Source organism: Papaver somniferum, chromosome 8, assembly GCF_003573695.1.
Source record: "Papaver somniferum cultivar HN1 chromosome 8, ASM357369v1, whole genome shotgun sequence".
NCBI classification, from domain to species: Eukaryota; Viridiplantae; Streptophyta; class Magnoliopsida; order Ranunculales; family Papaveraceae; genus Papaver; species Papaver somniferum.
The window spans coordinates 122,708,317-122,731,052 of NC_039365.1; the positions used below are offsets into that span (position 1 = coordinate 122,708,317).

At 40.2% G+C, this 22,736-nt stretch overlaps 1 protein-coding gene and 1 non-coding gene across 2 annotated transcripts; one reads left to right on the forward strand and one right to left on the reverse strand.

The window, feature by feature from the left end:
• The first annotated feature begins 2,767 nt into the window (after positions 1–2,767).
• On the forward strand, positions 2,768–6,663 carry LOC113302857 (uncharacterized RNA methyltransferase pc1998-like). Its single transcript, XM_026551812.1, has 15 exons — positions 2,768–3,117; positions 3,267–3,381; positions 3,469–3,580; positions 3,670–3,714; positions 3,835–3,902; positions 4,015–4,069; positions 4,177–4,256; positions 4,383–4,466; positions 4,576–4,689; positions 4,950–5,068; positions 5,178–5,295; positions 5,545–5,675; positions 5,800–5,953; positions 6,064–6,143; positions 6,305–6,663. Exons 1-15 carry the CDS (start codon positions 2,876–2,878, stop codon positions 6,417–6,419), a joined length of 1,632 nt encoding a protein of 543 aa, XP_026407597.1. The 5' UTR covers positions 2,768–2,875; the 3' UTR covers positions 6,420–6,663.
• Positions 6,664–8,426: 1,763 nt separating this feature from the next.
• Positions 8,427–8,582, reverse strand: LOC113307016. Its single transcript, XR_003338986.1, has one exon. It is a non-coding gene; the product is annotated as a 5.8S ribosomal RNA (ribosomal RNA).
• Positions 8,583–22,736: the final 14,154 nt, after the last annotated feature.

Here is a 22,736-nt window from a genome sequence, read left to right on the forward strand (position 1 = left end):
GCATGTCCTTTTGAATGTGCATGTCAATATAAGGGTCACTATCCAAAACCAACTGTAATATTGGAAGCTTTAGAATGTGATTGTTGGTTTTGGCATGCTTTTTTTGGATTCCCGGGTTGAAATAGTGATATCAATGTTTTGCATAAATCGCCATTGTTTGAAGTTCTTAAGAATGTGATCTGCGCCACACTTCAATTTCACCATCAATGGTCATGATTACACTCAGGGGTATTATCTTGCAGACAAGATCTATGCAAAATGGTCAACTTTGGTTCGAGCTTATAGTCAGACAGGGTTTGGACCAACGACTGCGAAGGATGAAGTATTTTAATACCCAACAAATGGCTATGTGAAAGGATGTTGAGCGCGCTTTTGGCCTTTTGAAAAGGAATTTCGCCATCATAGTTGGGTCGACACACTTTTTTGATCTTCAAGAAATTAACAAAATTATGTTAAGTTGCATTATTCTCCATAACATGGTCATTGAGGAAACCAGACGTGACCAAATCTGGACTAGTTTTCCAGATGAAGATTTGACACCAAGGCTTGTAGTGCAGCATGGCCGTCTGACAAGAAAATATGGACTTTCCACTGACATAATTCAAAATCGGGGCCTCTATGGACATCTATGTGGCGATCTAACTAAGCACCTTTGGGCCACGAAAGGAGTAAGAGGATCAAAAGCAAGAGCACACTCTCGTGGTTGTTAAAACCGAGGCAGATAATAGTCTTTTTCAAGCATTACATTAGATTAAGATGTAATGTAGTGAGACGGTTTAAATTAATTGATAAGTTAAAAGCATTACATTACATTAAATTAAGCTAAACCATTACATTTAAATAAAACTTAACAACCAAATTACTTAACTACTAAATTATAATTAAAAATAGCTAGTACATTTAATCAAAGCGGTATTCATCTTCATCTTCTTCTGAGGCATCGACATCGGCATCGTCTTCCTCATTCTCATACTAGGCAGGTTGTCGGTTTCGTTGTTTGTTCAGTTGTTATTCCACCCTATCTACTTACTGCTCTCATAACCTAAGTTGTCGTGAATTCATTACTGTTGTGTTCATGGGTAGTAGCTTGTTCATGTTAAAATCCCTGTAATATTATTCTCGAAGTTGATATTCGCCTTTTTACTTCCTTTGGTTCTCTTTATGCCTTATCTATAAATCGAGCAGATAGCTTAGCAACAAGCTGTAAAGCCCTCAAAAAGACTGTTGTCAAAAAACGATCAATCAATCGTCACGAAAGACGACTTTTCTAAGTTGTCTTATTGCCAAGCCCCAGTTCATGCTTCTATCTTGTTCGACTAGGCGGTCGTTTTCCATGTACTCAAAGTAGTTGAACTCGTTTGAACATCCATCTGCTAACATTTGGGTTGTGTCTCTCGCTGCTTTTCCGGCCTTTTGACCCCGTCCTGTCTTTCTTTTGATATCGGTGTTAACATCCAGATTGGTGTTATGTTGTTCCTGACTACTTGGAGACTCATGCGGAGATGCATGTTCTTCCGGTAAGGAAACAAGTGCACCATTCTGAAAATACTGCGAAATTGGACTACGTAGTGATCTTGTTAGCATTTGATTACCTTCCAAGCACCCTCAGAATATTGAAACAACTTTAACTTGTATTGGAAACCAAATTTGTTGGTTCTTTGCCACTCTTCTCGACATCTTCACTCCATATCTGGGTCATCTTCACCACTTCTTTTGCATCGGAACATTTGCATGATCAAAGCTACGTATTTTAGTAACATCCTTGCTAATTGCATGAAAACGATGAGATAACCATTTGGGATCGCGATTATGGATGTTACCTGTTTCTTCAACAATTTTTTGAAAAATCTTTCCATAAAACGTATTCTTTTCCTGCTGGAAACCATTGATTTGATCTACTATAAACTTGATTCATCTTCATACATCGTAAACTTGGCACCACATACTCGACTAGATCTTTGTTGCGTTTGTTTTTGTGATTGTTGTGCTTGTTGTTGTGGTTGTTGCGAGGGGGATGCCATGTTTGTTGTATAAAGGGATTTTTGGAAATTTTATGATAAATTGAGATACTATGAGTACTGTATTTAAAATGAGAGAAAAAAAATGAAAATTGAGATGGTATGAAATTGAGAAATTTAGAGGTAGAGGGTGTAAAAGTTATGAATTTTAAGTTTGAAATGAGCTGAATTTGTAGAGAATAAATTAAAACCGTTGGATGGTTAATATCAGATGTAACCGTTGGTGGACGAACAACGAACACATGGTTTCAAATGACCCGCCACCGGATTTACTAAGACCGCATGGCTTATCTGAATCCGCCGACGGCTTATGATCAACCACGCGGTCTAAGACAAGACGCGGCGGTAGCTCAAAAACCACAATGGACAAATCATTAAATTTGTCGTTTTCTCAACCATTTTTCTCTTTTGTTGAGTGCAAATGAATACGGTGAGACCAAAATGAACGAATCAAAGATTTGTCGAATCCACTGTAACTGCTCTTACATACTGAAAATTACATACTGAAAAATACAATAATCCCCTCACATTTCTCTTCATGGTGGGCCAAAAAGTGACCCTTTGCCAACTGTGAGAGCAGTTTGAAGCGCTGGAGAAAAAAAAGAAAAAAAAGTTACAAACTAGAACCAGCCCGAGTGCCAGTCTCACTCTCACCAAGTATAACTAAAGCCCGTCTTCATCAAAAATGTTGCCTTTATCGAAGTTACTACTACAGTAGTACTACTACTAGTACTAAGGCGTTTTACCCCAGTTGCTCCATCACCAGGAACAGGGTAGAATGTAAACATTATCCACTTGATTTTCCGCCCTCATGTCACCAAGAACTCTCAACAAAAAAAATATTTAGCAGGAGAGAAATGCTTCTCTCACTCATCTCACCAGTCCTTCAAAACCCGTCATCTTCACTCATCATCAAATCTCATCTTACAACTCAATCTTCTCCAATTCACACTCAACTATCTTCATCTTCTCCATCATTACCATCACCTTCACCAAAAACCCTTTCACTGATACCTAACACCAACAATAGCATTAATAATAACCCAATAGTCCCAGATCCTTCGTTGAATTGTGCACTTCAGTGTCAGCACTTTGATTCGTAAGTACCCATTTCTTTAAACCTTCGTTTACTCAAGAAACTTTTTCCAATTCGTTTATTTGATTTATTTATATTTGTAGTTTATGTGTTTGTTTAATTTTCTGAGCAACAATTTGATTTTGCTTAAAACTTGTATTCTAATTTTGCAGGTGTTCTGGGTGCACCCACGAATGGAATCTTCATAGTCCTAACATACTTGAAGATGCTAATGCTTTCTTTAGAAATCTTGGTGTTTCAAATTTTACGTTTGATAGTTGTAGATTGGTATGGATACTAGCATGTTAATTTGATTTGTATAGTTTGTTACACCTTTTTTGACGAAACTTACTGAATTGTGATAATATATTATAGTGGGGTTGGAGATGTCGTGCAAAATTAGCTGTTAGAGGTTCTTCAGTTAAACCTTTGATTGGTCTGTATCAAGAGGGTACTCATAATGTTGTAGATATTCCTTCCTGCCAAGGTTAGCTCCACCTGAACTTTACTTATGGTTTTGACTACTGGTGGTGTACAATTAATTGAAATCGCAATATTAATATTGTGGTTTTGCAGCTCATCATCCGAGCATCAATGCAGCTGTTGAGCTTCTTAAACAAGGCAACTTTTTTCCAATTCAGGATTCTTTTTTTTCTTTCCTTTTTTTCTTTTTGAGTTCTGGATTTTAAGTTTGACACTATCGATAAGATTGCGCGTTGCCACTATTTTTTGTTGTTTTAGGAATGGCTAAGCTGGATGTGGTGCCATATGATGAAGACGAGGTGACTGGGGAGCTTCGATATGTACAGGTTAGAAGTTTGACTCCCTTTTATCAGATCCTAGTACAGATTTTAGGTAAAAAAGAACATGATTCAATTGAGAAATATGTGACATATTTATTGGTTTTGAAACTTTTTTTAGATGGCTGTCACTATGCATAACACATCCCTTCCAGCGACTGAGAGATACCGCAGCGGTTAGTAGGATGAATTCTGTATTTGCATTTGTAGCCAAAATTTACAGGGTATGATGTAAAATACTGAAAATGCGTTGAAAATTAAATTAAATTATATTTGTTTTCAGGTAAAGTACAGGTTTCCTTGGTTTGGAATTCAAGAAATGAGACTTCATACGGTGCAGACAAGTTGAATGCTTTGGCCACTGTAAGCCATCAGCTTTATTAGTATATTCTGCACGCCTCTGAACTTTAAGTATCAAGAACCTGCTTGTGTATGCACCCTCTTAATTCCTCTGATCAAGTGAATGATGGTCTGATTATTTGTTTGCAGTTCTTATGGCGAAATGGTGGGCCCAGTAGCAATCTTAATCTCATACACTCTGTTTGGGTTAACTTCCAGACATCGACTAACAATGTAAGTGAAGGCGTGAATGTATTTTCCAGGATTGTAGATTTTGTACAAATTTGAACCTTTTGATTTTTTTTCTTCAAAAATTAACTTGAATCGGGTATTCGTTGCACAGATAATTTTTGGAAATCGGTGGAGACATCTATTAGGGGAAATAGATTTTTGGGAACGTGTTGGGGGCATCGACATATCCTTGGCTCCGTCCAGTTTTGGTCAAGCTAATACAAGGGTAAGATAAGTTTAGATTCCAACAAATTCTTTATACTCAATTTCAAGAGTTGAAGTACATTTATCCAGTTTGAACTTTGACCTGGTCAACTACCTTAACATGAACTAGGAATCTAAGAGTGTCTGTTGAATTACATTAACCCCTTGATGCAAAGCTTAATAGTTAAGTATGTCCATCGAGAAACCCCTCCTGATTGGGGTTTCCAAAACGCACCAGCTATGAAATATGTTACTTGAATATTAGTGGGTTCATTGTTGCAGGCGTTTGATTCTTTGCTCCAAAGATTGCACAAGTATGTCCCTTATGGTGCTTCAGTTGCTGATATGTATGCAGGAGCAGGTGTCATTGGATTATCATTGGCTGTTGCTAAGAAATGCAGGCAAGTAACTTTAGTATCTCTATTTGCTTGATCTAATGTTTGAAACTCCAAAGTCTCCTACAGAAAAGTAACCTAATTGAAGTTCAAAATTACTATTACCTATTCGCAGGTCTGTTAAGTGCATTGAAATTAACAAAGAGTCGAAGCTATCTTTTGAGAAGACAGTCAGCCGCTTGCCAAAACATCTAGATAGCAACATTAGCTGGCACCATGCAGACACTTCAATTGTCAGTATTCAATTTTCAGCCTCACCGCAACTTATCTCTGCTGGACCCATATTTTATTATTTTTATGTCATTTCTAATGTTTTAACTGTATCAAAAATTTGATCAGTACTGTGATTTTATTGCTTCATACCTCATTTTGTTCTATATTATATTTTATCCTAAATACGGCCTGGAAGTGTGTTTTCAATTATGTCACACGTGACTTGGTTTGCTTGTTGGCTTCTTATAACCCACTGGTAAATGTATCAGGATCCTCTCTCTTGGCTCGAGGGATCAGATGTAGTTGTTGTTGATCCTCCTAGGAAAGGGTTGGACCCAACCCTGGTTGAAACGCTACGGAACTTATTTCATTATGAACGCAAGGCAAAGTCCCCTGTGAGGTAATAACTATATCTCAGCATCTGCTGTCGTTGATGAATCCGAATTAATTATATTTCATGAGCTTGAGGGAACTACAGTAATTCATAGTGCGTCTCTATAATTCACTTTTGGTTTCTATCCCAGGTCTGTTTTGAAGGAAAAAGATGAAAAGCGACCATGGATTTTACGTGCGAAGGAGTCATCAGTGGAGATAGAAGGCAAAACAATATGGGAGAAAAGTCAATCACTTCCGGAAACTCTTATTTATATAAGCTGTGGATGGGAGAGCTTTAAGGAGGTCAGCACAGCAGCTAAAATTATCTGAGATTCTGAGACTTGGAATATTCAAGTTAAGCTGATTCGAATTATGTTCATCCGTACTGATTCTAGTCCTCATCTGATGAACAGGATTGCAGATCGTTGTTGTCTAGTAAAGGGTGGCATTTGGAGAAAGCCCATGGCTTCAATTTCTTTCCTGGAACTAACAGGTCTCATGTCTTCTCTTCTCATCAATGTATCTTATACTTGGTCACCCCCCTGTTACCTTGTCCCTTTACTATATATATATATTTTTCTATAATCGTGTGCTGAACATATATGATTTTAGTAATTTTAAGTGGTTTGACTTGTTGTATAACTATTTGCACAGCATCGAAATCTTGGCAGTGTTCAAACGGACAGCAGGGGATGGAGTTAAGAAAAAGAAAACAGGAAAGAAAAAGAAGAAGAAATCACAGTCAGGAGTTGTCCACTCAGAGATGTAATGTAAAAGAAGATATTCGAAACAGAAGCGCCATTTTTCATCTCTCCGCGACAAAAATGAACTGGTCGTTTTGTACTGCATACACAGAAATAGCTATAAAGATTCAAATTCTACACGTACTGTTTTCTCTGTTTTGAAACTTGTAAGGTGTGACTGAATGAAAAGCTAATGACAAAATATAACGGAAGAACAAAAGAGGAACCATGTTCTATTAAATAAAAGTGTTGCTGGTCTGTTGCTTTGAATTTTGCACTATTTTTTTTTTCTTTCTATTTTCCAAGTCTTACCCCGAGATACATCCTTATTGTATCTAGGGGATAGAAAGTGCACCCTTACTGTCACCGTCACGAGGGTGACCTTATAACAGCAGGACTCAAAAGCTTGATAAGTTAAATGATATTGAAAGTAATGATGCTGCTATTGATAGCCTTTTTCGTGTTGTTATTTCCTTGAATGATAATGCTGTATACATTTGTTTGGAGAAGTTAAGCACACCCGTTGTGTAGCACGGACACAAATCTAGTGTATATATAAAGGACATACTACATAGAAAATAAGTTGTGAACAAATGCTTTTCATGTAACAGCACACTGAAAAGAAACTCATGCTTCATGAAAATAATGGATGCATTTTGTGTGCACCTAAACTAATCTCGTCACTAGGGCGATTTCTTCTCATCTTTAGGATGATTATTTTCTCTCGTCAGAGGAGAGTCTAAATTTTTCTTCCTAATAAGTTTCTTCTTGTCTTTCTTGTTGTGTTGTTTTGTTTTGCAGGTTAATCAATTTTTTTGTTTCTTTTTTTCTTGAAGACTTGGGGTGTTTTCTTAGGATTTTAGTTTTCCCAAGCAACGTCTTTTTTTACGTAGCTTCTTCTTCAACCCAATTCTCAAATCCAGAGTATGAAGATCTGGCAGACAGAATGGCCGCCATACTGCACAATGAAGAGGAAGAATTCAAGGTACCAGATGATTTGGTAGAGACATCAACAACTCATAAATACTCCTTGGTAATCACCACCATCACCAGAAGTGTAATGACCCGTCCCTCCACCGATATTGTCCCCACTTAGCCACTGCGGTTATCCGACAGTGTGGGGTTTTTAACGGGCATCGCCGCGACAATCCAGCAGTAACTTCCCGGATGGTCACCCATCCCTGGATTACTCCCGCCCGAGTACGCTTAACTGCAAAGTTTTCTGCCACCCATCCCTGGATTACTCCCTCCCGAGCACGCTTAACTGCAGAGTTTTCTTCCAACTCTGGAACCAATTGTGCTGAAAAGGCCTCGGTGTTAGGAAAGGACAAACCATTACCTATATTCCATTCCATCGGTGAACCACAACCAAAATCGGGGTATTACAATACCACCACCTTAAATTGGAGTCATCCTCGGCTCCAGAATATACTTTCAAGCCCAGATCTCCGACGTTCCCTGCTCCTCATGAGAATTTACCGCCCGCTTTCGGCTGCATTCCCAAACAACCTGACTCGCCGACAGCGCCTCGTGGTGCGACAGGGTCCGAACACGAAGGGGCTCTCACCTTCTCAGGCGCCCCTTTCCAGGGGACTTGGGCCCGGTCCGTCGCTGAGGACATTTCTACAGACTACAATTCGAACAGTGAAGCCGTCCGATTATCAAGCTGAGTTGTTCCCGGTTCGCTCGCCGTTACTAGGGGAATCCTTGTAAGTTTCTTCTCCTACGCTTATTGATATGCTTAAATTCAGCGGGTAGTCCCGCTTGACCTAGAATCACAGAGTGGGTGCCATATTTATGGCCCGATGAGTTCCTTATGGTCCTTCACGGTAAGCACAGCAAACACGGATTCAGGAATGAAGAGAGACAACGAGTGTCGACCACCACGAATCGTGACGCTGGCCTCCCAGGACCTGTGTTTAGACCGACCGCACTTTCAAGGCACGGGGTTCAATATCCTCCCCATTCAATGTCGAATACCAATGTCGCCAGGAGGCGCCAAGGACATGAGTTGGAAGGGGAGACTCGGTGCGTGACGCCCAGGCAAGCGTGCCCTCGGCCCGAAGGCTTGGGACGTAACTTACGTTCAAAAACTCGATGGTTCACGGGATTCTGCAATTCACACCAAGTATCGCATTTCGCTACGTTCTTCATCGATGCGAGAGCCGAGATATCCGTTGCCGAGAGTCGTTCGAAGATTGGATTTCGCTATGTCTTTTGAAGTCAGCCTCTCACTCGCTCACTCATTCAGTATCTCTTAATGTGCACAGGTGTGTTCATTTACTTGTTACGTCTTGGTTATGTTTTCTATACCCTTATTTATATATACCTTGGTAACGTATTTCTTAATGTGGCCAGGATGTCAATGGTGTACTTGCATCTCATACCAAGCATACAGTATCTTTTGCAGACCCATCTAAAGTTGATGTTATTGGAATCTCACATGAGGGATTTTTAATCACCCACTTGATCGGCCAGGTAGTTTGCCACTTTGCATCTTCTGGTCTCCAAGACATAGATAGATACCAGTTTGTGCATATTTATTTCAACATAACCTAATTTTCTATTGGTTGTGACCATCTTTTTAACCTTGAAAATTATGTCGTTTTCCATTTTATGACTAGTTCTTTTCACTGGCTCTTATAAGTAGTTTTGTGTACTTGGTGAATCTAATAGATTCATATCAATTGCAGATGATAGTGATACAACCTTACATACTCAGTTCTGGATAGACCTTACTGAAGAATTTCTGCAGTATACACACACTGGAGAATTTTGCAGTATAATTAAGCCCAGTAATGGTGCTTGAAATTGTTTAATCGTAGATTTTGGTTGTTTTCTGCTTCACAGTACCTGAAAATGCTTCTGTTTAATGCAAGTCCAACTATTTCGTCACTAAGTATTCTGTTTTTTCATAAAATTGTGTACAGGCATCCGTCTTTCAATATGGCTCCGTTGGTTTGATTGAGGAACCATGCAGGTCAACACAACTCGCTGCTATGAAGATAGCTAAGAAGGCTGGTTGCATCCGATCCAAATTTGAGATTGGCGTTGTGGCCATCACCTGAGGCTGCTAAGAAAGAAATCATGAGCATTTGGGACCAATCAGATATCATTAAGGTATAGTTGGTCAAATAGGTTTCTCTTCTTGAAATCTAGGTTGTCCCTTGAAGCAGAAAATTGTATCCTATACACTCACTATGCTTCTGAAATTAGTTAGAATCTCTGTGATATTTAGAGAAAACTAAGTTGTTTCCTTCTCTTTTCTTTCATGTATCATTAACATATCATTATCAATACAAATGGTGCAGAATGTGATTTGTTGATGCTTTGGTTGCTTGGTTAGTTGAATAAGGGTTGTGAAGATATCCCAGCCATCATCTTTTGCGTATATCAACGATAAACATATATGGCTTTTGCTTTTTATGCTAATGTTCGGACGACTTTTTACTTTTTACTATTTTTGCTAATTTTCACACTTGTCATTTGTGCATAAGAAGATTATGATGTAGTATGCGGCAGATTCTTATGCAACTATGCATACGAAGTATTTTACTTTTAACTGAAAAAAACTTGGTATGTAATATATATATATATATATATATATATATATATATATATATGTGAATGAATTTTACTTCTTGCATTTATGTGGTTCCCGTATATGTATATGTTTGTAGTTGTTCAGGAGTATAAGGTCAACTGAAGCTAGTAGCCACCCGGGGTATATCAATCCCTGGTAAGTTCATTTGGTTATGCTCGAAGCCCATTTTTGCTGAAATTTGTTAATATTAACCTTTGGATTTCACTTTCTTGTGAGGTATTACACTCAATGATTTTTTTGTTGCCAGATTATGTCGTTGACGACCTTTCTCTGGTAAGCAACATACCTTTCGCTCTTTTAAGGATATCCGAAAATGGTGTCGGCCCAATATACCTTTTGCTCTTGTACTGATTTGAGCTGTTCTTTTCAGTCTAAATGTCCAATCAATCAAAGTGGTTATGAAGCTGCAGTTAGGAATGGTGAAATGGAGTTGTGTGTGCTTGCTGTTGGTAAGGTGGTGATGTGAATCTTAGCTGAATTTGCAAGCAGAGATGCAGTATATGGGTCTTATTGAGTTGATGGTACTGTGTAGTGGTTGCTTTCGAAACTGAGAAGATTATTTGCAGGTTGGCATTCCAGGTGCAGTTGGATACAAAGAAGCTAGTGGTGCTGGTCAAGATGAAGTTGCAGCTGCAGGTGGAATGGTTGGCCTGGGATGCAGTAGCAAGTTGCAGGGACTGAGCTGTTGAGTGGAACTGGAGTTGTGTTTGAAATTCAGTTAGGAGATTAAGATTGAAAGTCATGAGCAGATGGTGTTTGAGTCTGTGGTGCTGATAAGATGATTACATATGGTGAACAAAATGAATGGAAACTTGGTCCAGTGGAGCTAGTTAAGGTACTGCAACACTTTGTGTCCAAAATTCTTTTTATCATCATAGTTGTTAGAGTTCGACAATAAACTAAGTTAGTCTTATTGAAATCAAGAGTAACTCATATGTATACCATGTGTAGATGAACATATAGTTGTTATCTTCTCTTCTTTTGTATTTTTCTTAAATGTTGTTCTTATGTATGATTGAACATATCAATGTCAATATAAGCAATAGTGCATGAGTATTTGCAGAATATGATTTATCTTCTAGTTGTTCTTAAAGAGTTATTTTTAGAATATGATTGAGTGGATTGAATCTCTGGGTCATGGGTAGTTGCAGGATAAAATAGAATGGAGCGAAGTTTTTTTGACCAGGTCAACAAAGACCTACCTTATTTTATTTTTTTGCAAAAACTTAGCAACAACTACAAACTGTTGCTAAATTTGCACAAAGTCGGTCTACGTTGACTTAGTCAAACATTTTCGCAACTGCTGAAGCCTGCTGCTAATTTTTTACCGCGACTTTTGGGGTCAGTCTACGTTGACTTAGTCAAGATTTAGCAACAAACAATAAAAAATTAGCAACTGTTTTGTTTCTGTTGCAAAAAAAATTCGTCGCAACTGGAATCTACTGTTGCGAAAACCATTGCGAATCGAAATTCGCAACAGCTACATTTCCGTTGCGAAAATTCGAGTCGCCCCCTTTGCAACAGCCATGTGCAATTGCGACCCCGTTTTGCAACAGCGGGAGCCAGTTGTGAAAGCCCATTTATGGATTAGGCGGTTTATATCGTCATCTAGATTTGTTCTGTCACGACCTTCAGACAGTAGATTCATCGCATAAGATCGAGACTTACATCTCAGCCTCTTTTATGCAAGCATGGTCTTGGGATCATGTTTCCCCATACGCGCCTGATCCTAATGCATTAGCGATTCACCGTGAAGAAGATGTTAGGAAGGATGATGGCTCGGTTAAGAGGGTTCCAGTCGATTACGGTTACCCGCGGATAGCTCTTTGGCATCTCAAGGGGAAAGTCCCCAATGGAGATATTGCCAAATATCTGGACTTGTCTAAAGACTTTGTGCCATTTCCTTACCAAGACGACCAGTCGAGTCCAGCGCATTATGACTTTACTGCGCCTTTTGACACAGAGATGGACTCGACAAAGCTTTTTGCGGAGGCAGACTTTGATTTGGTGATGGCTGTGTTGCCTGGCTATCTCCCTGGTTTCCATGCTGGCAAGTTCATCGCCATGTCTTACAACCCCGACCGTGCAGCTCGGCAAGTTGGGTTTGACCATGGAATTCCTCGTAGGTTTCCTCTTTCCTCATTGGGGAAGCTCTGATATTAGGGATACCATCGCCAGTTTCAATCGTTTTATCTTTAAGGGACCGACACGTCTGTCCGATCGAGGGGTCGACTTTTCGTTCAGGAAGCATGTCCCTGAGCGCCCTTTGGCAGTTACTGAGGGAGCCCATGAGTACCATGATTTCATACGTCGTCGGGATTTGAACTTGATGATGCCGTAGCTTCTACTCATCTATCGTTCCAGCTACTAAAGGTCGCCCTTACTGACTTCTTGGGCTCCTCCTGAAGGTCATGAGCCCGTAAATCCAAAGAAGGGTTCGAAGTCGTTTTCCGATCGTAAGCCCCCACAGATAGAGGTGTATGTTAATCCTCTGACAACACATGTACTTGTTGTTCCCTTCGTTTTATATTCATTTATCATTTATCGTCGCCCCTTTTCTCTTTGATAAAAATGAGTAGCGGGGATTGATTTCTCAGGAAGCTCCTCATTCCAATCGCGTGGGGTGGAAGGCCCTTTCTTATGTAATGGAAGAGTACTTGAACATGCCTGAAAGTGATTGGACTAAGAAAAGCCTTGCAAAGAAGGCTAGGCGAGAGGCAGATAAGTTGTCTGCTCCGCGCCCTTGTTGTTCTGCTAACATCTTATCCTTACAACCTCAGCAAGGTCGTCGATAGAGCGCGTCACAACCTCTTAGGAGCGTGAGTAACAGTCCGATTTTCTCGTTTGTAGACCAGTTGAGGGACCTCGGGATTAGTCTTTCCAGGGGTACCGGTTGGGTATCTCTGCGCCTTCGCATATCGTCAGTTCATCCTCTTCGGGATGAAACTGTCCGTGTTAGGGGCGAACCTCCGGTGTCCCCTACTGCCGTTCTGCAATCAATGAGACCATATGGGTCCAGCCGGTCAGTTTTTGGTGGGTCCTCATCCCACGTGGCATTAACCGTTAATTATCCTGCGGGTAAGCTCCTACTTAATACGTGTCTTCGTTTTTATCATTATTCTTTCCTCTCTCTTTCCTTTTTTTTTTTTATAAATCTAAGTTGTTTATCGCAATGGTGGTCATCTCCCATTTCTCAGGTTCTACTAGTGACTCTGAGTCGTCTTCTAGTTCTTCCGCGTCTCGTCCTAAACCCGCTGATATCCCGCCCGATTCGTCGATTCCTGAGGTTGGTCCCTTGTCTCTTTCTGCTCCCTTATTTCTTTTTGTGCTTTCGTTCGTTTGTTTACTAAAGTTTCATCATTGGCGCTAGGATATGGGTAAGAAGCGTAAGGAAACCGTTAAGCTTGATATGGACACTATGCGACGCGTAGTCCCCAGTGGCGATGGGTCTTTTAAACGTGCTCGTACGGATGGTAGTGGTTTCTATTCTCCTTTGGAGAAGCATACTGATGTTCCTGTTTCTAACATACTATCTATCCCCGTTGCGCCAGAAAACTCCGAGGACGTGCATCTTCGTTTCCCTTTGGTAGTGAGTGCTTCCGAGGTTGGAGTAGATCCTGCTACTCACACCCTTTTTCACGGCTTTTGGGTTCCAACCGTTTTTGCCGCCGCTTATAAAGATATTGTGGAGCGTGGTGGTGGTCACATGGAGAAGGCGGGTCTTCTGGACGTTCGTGTTTTGTGTTATATGACTAAGAATCTCTTGGAAATCTTTGACCAACTCACGCGTGTAGGAGATGATCCTGTTGACGCAGCGACAATGCGTGGCTGGGAGACTGTCGTGCGGTCTGCAATCAACGTTCAGTTTTCAATAATGTGGTTGGAAGAGTTTTTGGCAAAGGTGAAGAGTCAGAATGACCCTCGTGGTCGGCTTACGAGTCAGATTTCTAAGCTAGAAGGGGAAATGGAGAAGCGTTCTGAGGCGACTGCTAGTAAGAAAGAGGTGCTGAATCTGTTGCTTGCTGATGTTGGGGTAGCTAACGATGAAGTGATAAGAGCCGAGACCGCTGAGGCAACGGTTCGTGCAGATCTTGAGGAGAAGCGACAGGAGTTGGCTAAGCTTCAGCCTGCTTAAAGCGCTTCATCTTTGTGTTGTCATTCCCTTTGTCTTTTTTTGGTTATGTTAGACCCTTGTTTTTCTGATGATAAGTTTGTTGTGTTGTCGTTTTTTTTTTTTAATTAATTGTGGGATATTGGTATGGTGTTTGATTAATTATTAGTTTGTTGTTGGTGTTCTTCGTGACTCTTGGTTTCATGAAGCAACAACTATTCATAAATCTCTGCTTTTTGTTTTTGGAGAGGTATATGTGGATTTGGGGGAGCGTTTTGTGACGCGCTTACTACCCCTTTTTTTCCCTTTCTCTTTTAAGTATCCAGTGGGATGTTGGGCGTTGATGAAACGCGCCTACTCCTCCTTTCTTTTTATCAGAAGGATGCGGTGGGATGGGTGGGCGTTGATGGAACACGCCTACTCCCCTTTTCTTTTTATCAGAAGGATGCGAGGTGGGATGGGTGGGCGTTGATGGAACGCGCCTACTCCCCCCTTTTCTTTTTATAAAAAGGATGTGGTAGGATGGGTGGGCGTTGATGGAACGCGCCTACTCCCCCTTTCTTTTTATCAGAAGGATGTGGTGGGATGGGTGGGCTTTGATGGTACACGCCTACTCCCATTTTCTTTTTATCAAAAGGATGCGGTGGGATGGGTGGGCGTTGATGAAACGCGCATACTCCCCCTTTCTTTCTATCAGAAGGATGCAGTGGGATATGTGGGCGTTGATGGAACGCGCCTACTCCCCCCTTTCTTTTTATCAGCCTATTCAGCGCTTTTGGCATTCCCTTGGCCTTTTGCATATTTGTCATTCGATCAGGCGCCTTTGGCGTTCCTATGACCTTTTGTAGATTTATCGGCCAACTGGCGCCTTTGGCATACCCGTATCATTTTGTAGATTTGTCAGTCGATCAAGCGCCTTTGGCATTCCTGTGACCTTTTGTAGATTTGTCACCCGACCCGGCGCCTTTGGCAGCCATAGCGTTTTGTAGAATTGTCAGTCGATCAGGCGCCTTTGGCATTCCTGTGACCTTTTATAGATTTTTCAGTCAACCGGGCGCCTTTGGCATACCCGTATCCTTTTATAGGTTTGTCAGTTGATCAGGCGCCTTTGGCGTTCCTGTGACCTTTTGTAGATTTGTCAGCCGGCCGGACGCATTTGGCATACTCGTATCCTTTTGTAGATTTGTAAGTCGATCAGGCGCCTTTGGTATTCCTTTGACCTTTTGTAGATTTGTCAGCCGACCGGGCGCCTTTGGCATACCCGTAGCCTTTTGTAGATTTGTCAGTCAATCAGGAGCCTTTGGCATTCCTGTGACCTTATGTAGATTTGTCAGTCGATCAGGCGCCTTTGGCATTCCTGTGACCTTTTGTAGATTTGTCAGCCGACCGGGCGCCTTTGGCATACTCGTAGCCTTTTGTGGATTTTTCAGTCAATCAGGCGCCTTTGGCATTCCTGTGATCTTTTGTAGATTTGTCAGTCGATCAGGCGCCTTTGGCATTCATGTGACCTTTTGTAGATTTGTTAGCCGACCGGGCGCCTTTGGCATACCTGCCGTAGCCTTTTGTAGATTTGTCAGTCGACCGGGTTCCTTTGGCGTTCCTGTGACCCTTTTCATCACATCGCATATGAATTCCAAAAAAAAAAAAATTTATTCTTACCGTAAAGGGGGAAGATTGTTTACAATTTGTAATTTATCTTTCATACTCTCTACTCTTCCTCCTTTGCTTTAGTGATGAGGAAAGGGGTCACGCTCAATCGCTTGCCTAGATGCCTCGAGCTCTCCAGAGGCGCGCTTTCGTTTGAATATGCTCCTTATGGCGAAACATTATTCTGCCGGGTGTCCCAACCTTCGATGACAGTGACAGTACTTGGTCTCGTTCTTGTCCATTTTGTTGACGTCTACCACTGTTGGGGGCAACTGGATTTCCTTTCACATAACCCACTGGTTCAGTAGTTCGATTGTGCGTTCCCTGCTGCAGGGCAGGGGTGGTGGTGGGTTTGAGTCTCGCCTAGTCCATCTGTTTCTTCCATGGCTCCCACTACCGGTTTGGAATTGGTATCTCTTCTTTCTGTTAGTGTTGGGTCTTACGTTGCGTGGTGCCTCAGATACGGTACTGACTGTGTGGCGCCAAGCAGGGTCTATGAGAATCTCTTCTACACGGTCGGCGATTCTCTCAGCTGCTTCTTCTAGCTCAATGAAGGCCTGGAATCTGAAATTGATCAAGCGCCCCTTGAAAGCTGGGATCATTCCTCGCACACAAATTTCGACGATGGTTCCCTCATTGATGTCTTCATGACAATCAAGTGCCAAGCGCCGGAACCGTAAGATATACTTTCCTATTTCTTCTGCCATCCGTTGTCCGCTCTTGCTCAAGTCTATTGCAGTGATTTTCCTCTTAGCTGAATAGAATTTCCCGAGAAAGAATGTGGACATGGTTGGCCAGGAATCCACACTTTCCGCTTTTAAGTTATCATACCAGGTGAATACCGTGCCAGTAAGCGATTTGGGGAGTTTCTTCAGGCACAATTTTCTATTGGAGGCTCTATCATTCATTGCTGATAGGAATCGGCTGAGATGCTCTCGCGCATTCCCCTGTCCATCATATGTCTTGAATTTTAGAGAAGTGTAGTCTCCGGGGTATTGGTATTCTCGGATGTTCGCTGGGTATGGACTACTTACGTGGCAGTGGTTGTCTTGTTTTACCACATGATAATTCTACTCCAAGTATTTTGCCATTTCTTCTTGTGACATCGTTGTTTCCTTGTCTCCTTTGTGCTCTTCGCCTTTTGTCGTTTCTTTGGGAGTGTTTTATCCTGCTATTACTACTTGTGCTATCCAATCTTCCATCTCCTTCCTTCTTTGTGAGCGCTCGTCTAGTTCCTTTTGCATGTCTTTCAGGGCTGGTGACATGGATCTTGGTAGCTGGGACACTCGTGCGTTATTCCCTTGCGTTGCTACTACCTCTCTGGTTTGGGATCCATGTCCTGCTAATTGTTTGATAGCATCCCGTGACAGCCTTTTTTTTTTCGCTGTCATCGTCCTCCATTGTCACCTTATCGAGGTTAATAGGCTGCTCGGTCGCTTGGTTTTCTATCGCGTATGAGTTAGCGCCTTCCAGGTGTGTCATGATGAACTAGGCACGAGCCTCCGGGTATGGTCGCCAAATGTTGAAGGGTGTAGTTTTGGTTCTACCCGTCCTAGCTACACCAAGTGACCTCACTTTACTAGGAATAATAAGAGAGATAATTTCCTTTTCATTGTACCTTGTCCTTTCTTATATATACTTTCTCAAAAGTCCCTCCTTTTATGACATCATCACACATGTCTTAAACCTCTTTAATTACTTCTAATGCCATTCCTTAGTATATCCTCCTCTTTATCTTTTAATTCCTTCTTTGTCCCCCTATTCCATGGGTATTTCGTTGTGGGGCTTGGGCCTAGTCTCCAAGTTCCCGCGTCTCTTACTAGGCTTATCTCCCATCTTAGGGGCATTCTAAGCCCGTTAGGGAGGTTATTTTTCATGTATCAACACCTACGAGTTTTGTTCTGTCTTTTGATAAATCAAGGTGAACATGAACCAATTGATATACCAGATTTATATTCCTGAGGAACAATCTAGAAATATCAGTCACCTCACAATAATCTTAATCGTATGGTAGCGAAACAAGATATTGTGGAATCACAAACGATGAGACGAAGATGTTTGTGACTACTTTTAATCTTACATATTGAAGATAAAATCTCGAGAAAATCTTAGAGAAGATAGTACGCAATACGATAGTAGAAGTAAGATCAGAACACACAACTACAAAGAAAATAGTTGGGTCTGACTTCACAATCCCAATGAAATCTTCCAGTCGTTAACCTACAGGATTTCGTGGAAAAGCTAAGGTTAAAGGAGAATCGACTCTAGCTTATACAACTAGTATCACACAGGAGGTGTGGGGATTAGGTTTCCCAGTTGCTAGAGTTCTCCTTTATATAGTTTTCAAATCAGGTTTTGGAATATAAGTTACCTTGGTAGCAAAGCGTTCAATATTCACTGTTAGATGAAAACCTGATTAGATTCAAGATAATATTTTCAACCGTTAGATCTAACTTAGCTTGTTATAAATAAATGAAACGTACCTTCATTTAGGTTTATGTAACTGTACCTAAACGTGTACACCATGTTGGCTCAACCGTAGTTACCCGAGGTTAGATATATAAGCACTCTCATATCAACCTTATTCATCTTAACCATAACTAGCTCAAATGACTCAAATGAAACTAGTTAAATAGTTGTTCAATTGCTATATTCTCATAGAAGTATATAAGAACACAATTGAAGCAAAATCGGTTTGATTCACTCGAATCAATTCATGAACATTATAGCCACGATTTACAAAGAATGCATTCCTTCATATATAAATGTATTAGTTCATGTGACAACCGATTCTAGAACTTTAAAAACTCAAGTATGCGAACGGGTACGCATACTTAAGTAGCTGGTCTGAGTTTGGGTTCGCCAGTATGCGAACGAGTACGCATACTTAAGTACACTTCGAAAACCCAGCAGAAATTCCTGGACATATACCTTACGCAAGTAAAAATACCGGTATGTGTACTTGGTACACCGAATTTTACAACTACAAGTACGCATACGGGTATGCATACTTTAGTTCCGGTCATTGATAGACACATTTTTGTGTCTGATATAATCTCAATTGTATATATTGTTAGTGCTAGATTTTGTATTTATTATGGCTTTTTGTGTCTTTGTAGGTGTTTTTGGAGAAATAAGCTTTTGCGGGAAAATTGGCTCGAAAAGTGGTATTTGCGCTCGTGGGAGAAAATTACTATTTGGACTCTCAGTTTGGATAAGGGGCACTTCAATTACTAAGGGACACCTCACTGCTATATACACTCCAATGGCTAAATGCACCCCAGTCTGGATAGGGGGAGGTCATCTTCTCTTTTGTTTGAAAATAGAAACTGGCGGGAAGACCTGGTTATTCTTGCGTATTCTCTGGACATGATTTTGAAGAGTTTGAGACGGATTTGGTTTTTGTTTTTGATTGGTATTATCCTATAACGTCTAAACAGGGATTCTAAGTGCTTTAGATTCGATAAAGCAAGGATGTACACCGAGTTGCATCAAAACAGAGAGTGAGACTTTCACGGGAAAATGGCTGTTGAACTTTGGATTGGGAGTGACGTGTAAAGATTAAACAGGGAAGGTAAGGCGGCCAGATTCGAAAAAAGATCAGTAGTTGTCGAGTTGGGATAAAACACAGGAGGTTTAATATCACGGGATATCCTTGCTGTATTTTTGGAAAGAATGTGGTGAGATTGGAAGAGAATATACTCTGCAAGATTTACTGATATTTTTAGAAGAGTTTGCATCAAACAGAAAGCCGCGTGAGAAGAGAAAAAGGAAATAATAACCAAACTTGCCGGAACTTGGAAAAGAAGAAAAACAGGGGTGTTCTCGGGATTTAATGACTCTGTGAAGTATATAAAAGGAGTTGGGAGGTTCAAAGGAGGATGTTGGGTAGTTTGGGGGCCTTTACGTAGTTTTAGAGGAGGCTCTGGTACGAAGAAATCACGCTGCAGAGAATGTTGCAGCAGCAGGAGGAAGAGGACGAAGCTGAAGAACATTGGACGACCCAAGTCAGTCGCAGAAAAGTGTGGTTTATCCACGACACACATATTATCGTTCCCAGCAGTCTTACATCTTCTGTATCGTTAGTAACAGTCGATCTGCCACGCATATAAACGTTGCAATTGATCTGTTTTGGTGATTTTCCTTGTACTTCCATCTTTAAACACTCTTTGAGCCATGTTTCTATCTTTTGAGAGTTTGTACGACATCATGAGCTAAACCCCAACACTGGGATGACGGAGGAAGCCATTTTTCATGCGTGTGGTAATTATATTTAATTCTTTCATGACTTTTTGCAAGGATTATTAATTGTTTTATGGTTTTTATTGAATGGTTGTGATTTCAATTGATGGGTTATACTTAGGTTAAGTCTTTTGATATCCCATGCTTTAGATTTATAGTCGTTGCTTTTCAAAAATCTACCTTGGAAAAAGAAACAGAGTCAATATTCTATTTGAGATATAATTGTCTAGAATAACTATATGAATCGCATGAATGGATTTATTGGTGGAATCCTGAGTCCCAGTCTCTCGTAACATTAAGTGAAACCAAAATTAAGTCTGAAATCAAATCTTTACAAGTCTTTGAACGAACTTCTACTTATCACTTTCAAAACTACATCAATTTTTGGCGCCATTTCCGGGGATTTCTATTTAGATTTGTTTTAAGTTTATTTTTATTTTTATTATTCTTTTTTGTTCCTTTTTACGCGTTTTGATATTTTTCGATTCTTTTCAGATTTGGAGTGAAGCTACAAGGAAAGAAAAAGTGCTATAAAAGGAAAGCATCGCCAAATAAGGAAAGAAAACAGGAATCCGAAAGGAGTGAAGAAGAAGATTTTGTATATAGTTATTTTGTTTATTTTTAGAAACTGTAAATAAGATTTTATTTTTGTAATTTTTCTTTTCCTTTTTGGACATTTTTATTTTTGGACTGGACATTATTATTATTTTGAAACCATAAGGAAGGGTTAAAAATTAAATATAAACTGTTTGCAGGGAAGGAAGACAGTTACGATACTGTCTCGGCCCCTCGGGTTCGTACACTGACATTGGAGTCGGTGGCCTGAGTCGACTTCAACGGTTCATCGCCCGTCTGGTACGGGAGGTAAGACTCTATCCACCCACGAATCCCCTGTCAGTGGGTTTTATTTTGTGTGACAACTCACACCCCTGCAGTTGAATGTCGAACTGGTATTACAATAGCCAATACAACGAATATCCGACTGAGTTTCAAAATGGACGTTACTACTTTGACCATAGTGTGAATAGTGGTTGGGAACATCAGCCTTTTGAAGATTATGGTCCATACCATGGTGAGCCCAATTACTATCCACATACGCACTGGTCATATGAGCAAAATTCTTATATTTCTCCTTTAGAAGAGTCTCTCAGGAAATTAGAAGAGTCGACACGTAGGATAGCTGAGATGAATAACTTAGTTTATGACGAAAGAAAATTTTCTATAGAGGAATCCCTCAAGCTGATAGCTGAGACGAACGAAAGAATTGCTCGAAATAATCTTAATTTTCAATACAGTGTCTCCAATAGTACCCTTGAAAATAAGGATAGTTATTTGCATAATCAAGATGACGAGGATATAATTGGTAACACTACTTGTTGTTTAGATGAGGTTCAACCATTTTCATGTTATTATAATGATTATGATGAGGATAGTGTTGATGAAGAATTTGAAATAAATAAGCATAGTGATCAGGAATTTGCTACTCCAACTGAGCTTAAAAATAATATTATTTCTAGTTCAAATCCAAATAATTATTCACCTATTCAAAAGGACGAGGATTTGACTAGAGATACCCCCGTTTTAGACGATGTAGTATTTCCTTTTGATTACGAAGCTAATAATGGTTTAGAGGAACGAGTATATTTTGAGTCCAGCGATTTAGAAAAAATAGACTTAGAAAAATAAAATGAACTCGTCGAGATGAGTGAGGATGTACCCGACTTAGAATAATCAATTGACCATTTTCATGAATTAGATGACCTTGAAATTAAGGAAGTTGTGACTAGTCTTTCTAGAGACACTGAAAACTCTAAGTTTGGGGATGATTATCATTCTCCATGTGATTTAACTCTTAGAATGGTCCCTCACTTGGGACACTGACATATGTTCCTCAACCATTTTACAAGATTATCTTCATACACGTTTTCTTGAACCTAGTGATGTCCACAAGAAATTTCAGTTATTAGAAACCCATCCTTTGGTTGATGTGGTTTACCCAGGCTATGATACCCAGATTGACTTTGTTTTCCCACCAAATATTTTTCTTCCAAATGTGGGAATGTTTGATTTTCAAATGTGTCGAATATTAAGTTTTGAGACTAAACCTAATTATTTTAGGAGATTAGGGTCGACATACTTGTTTAAGAAAGATCACCACTCTCATTGTGGTCAGCTGTGTAAGTCAAATCTGATTGACTTATAGGATCCTCAATTATTCAGGTTATTATTATGTGCTTCTAAGTTTATATTTTAGTTTTTCCAGACTCTAGAACCTGAACATTTGGATCTAACCTATGAGAAAACGCAACCCATGAAAATATTTTATTTGGACCCAGTTATAGATCCTGAACCTGAACCACAACTAGATGTAGTTGTCTTAAACAGGAAACTAGACAAGGGTGTGCTTTATTTGTTCATTTTCTTGGCATGTTGCAGATTCCTTTTACTTGTGATAACTCTATTTGGTTTTGATGACCCGCAGATATTTCGGCTATTACTTTATGATTTTATAAGGTGACTAATCCTTTCTTAGTCTGGCTGAAGACATTAAACTTAGCACTTCTTGGGAGGTAACCCATTCTCATGCAACACGGTAATATCTTTCCTTATCTCTTTTGCTTCAAATGGTAACAGTTTCTCCTTGTTCATGCTTTTAATTTGATCTTTAGAACATTGAGGAAAATGTTAGATTTAAGTTTGGGGGTATAAGAGAAACTTTTTAGTTGCACAATTAAACTC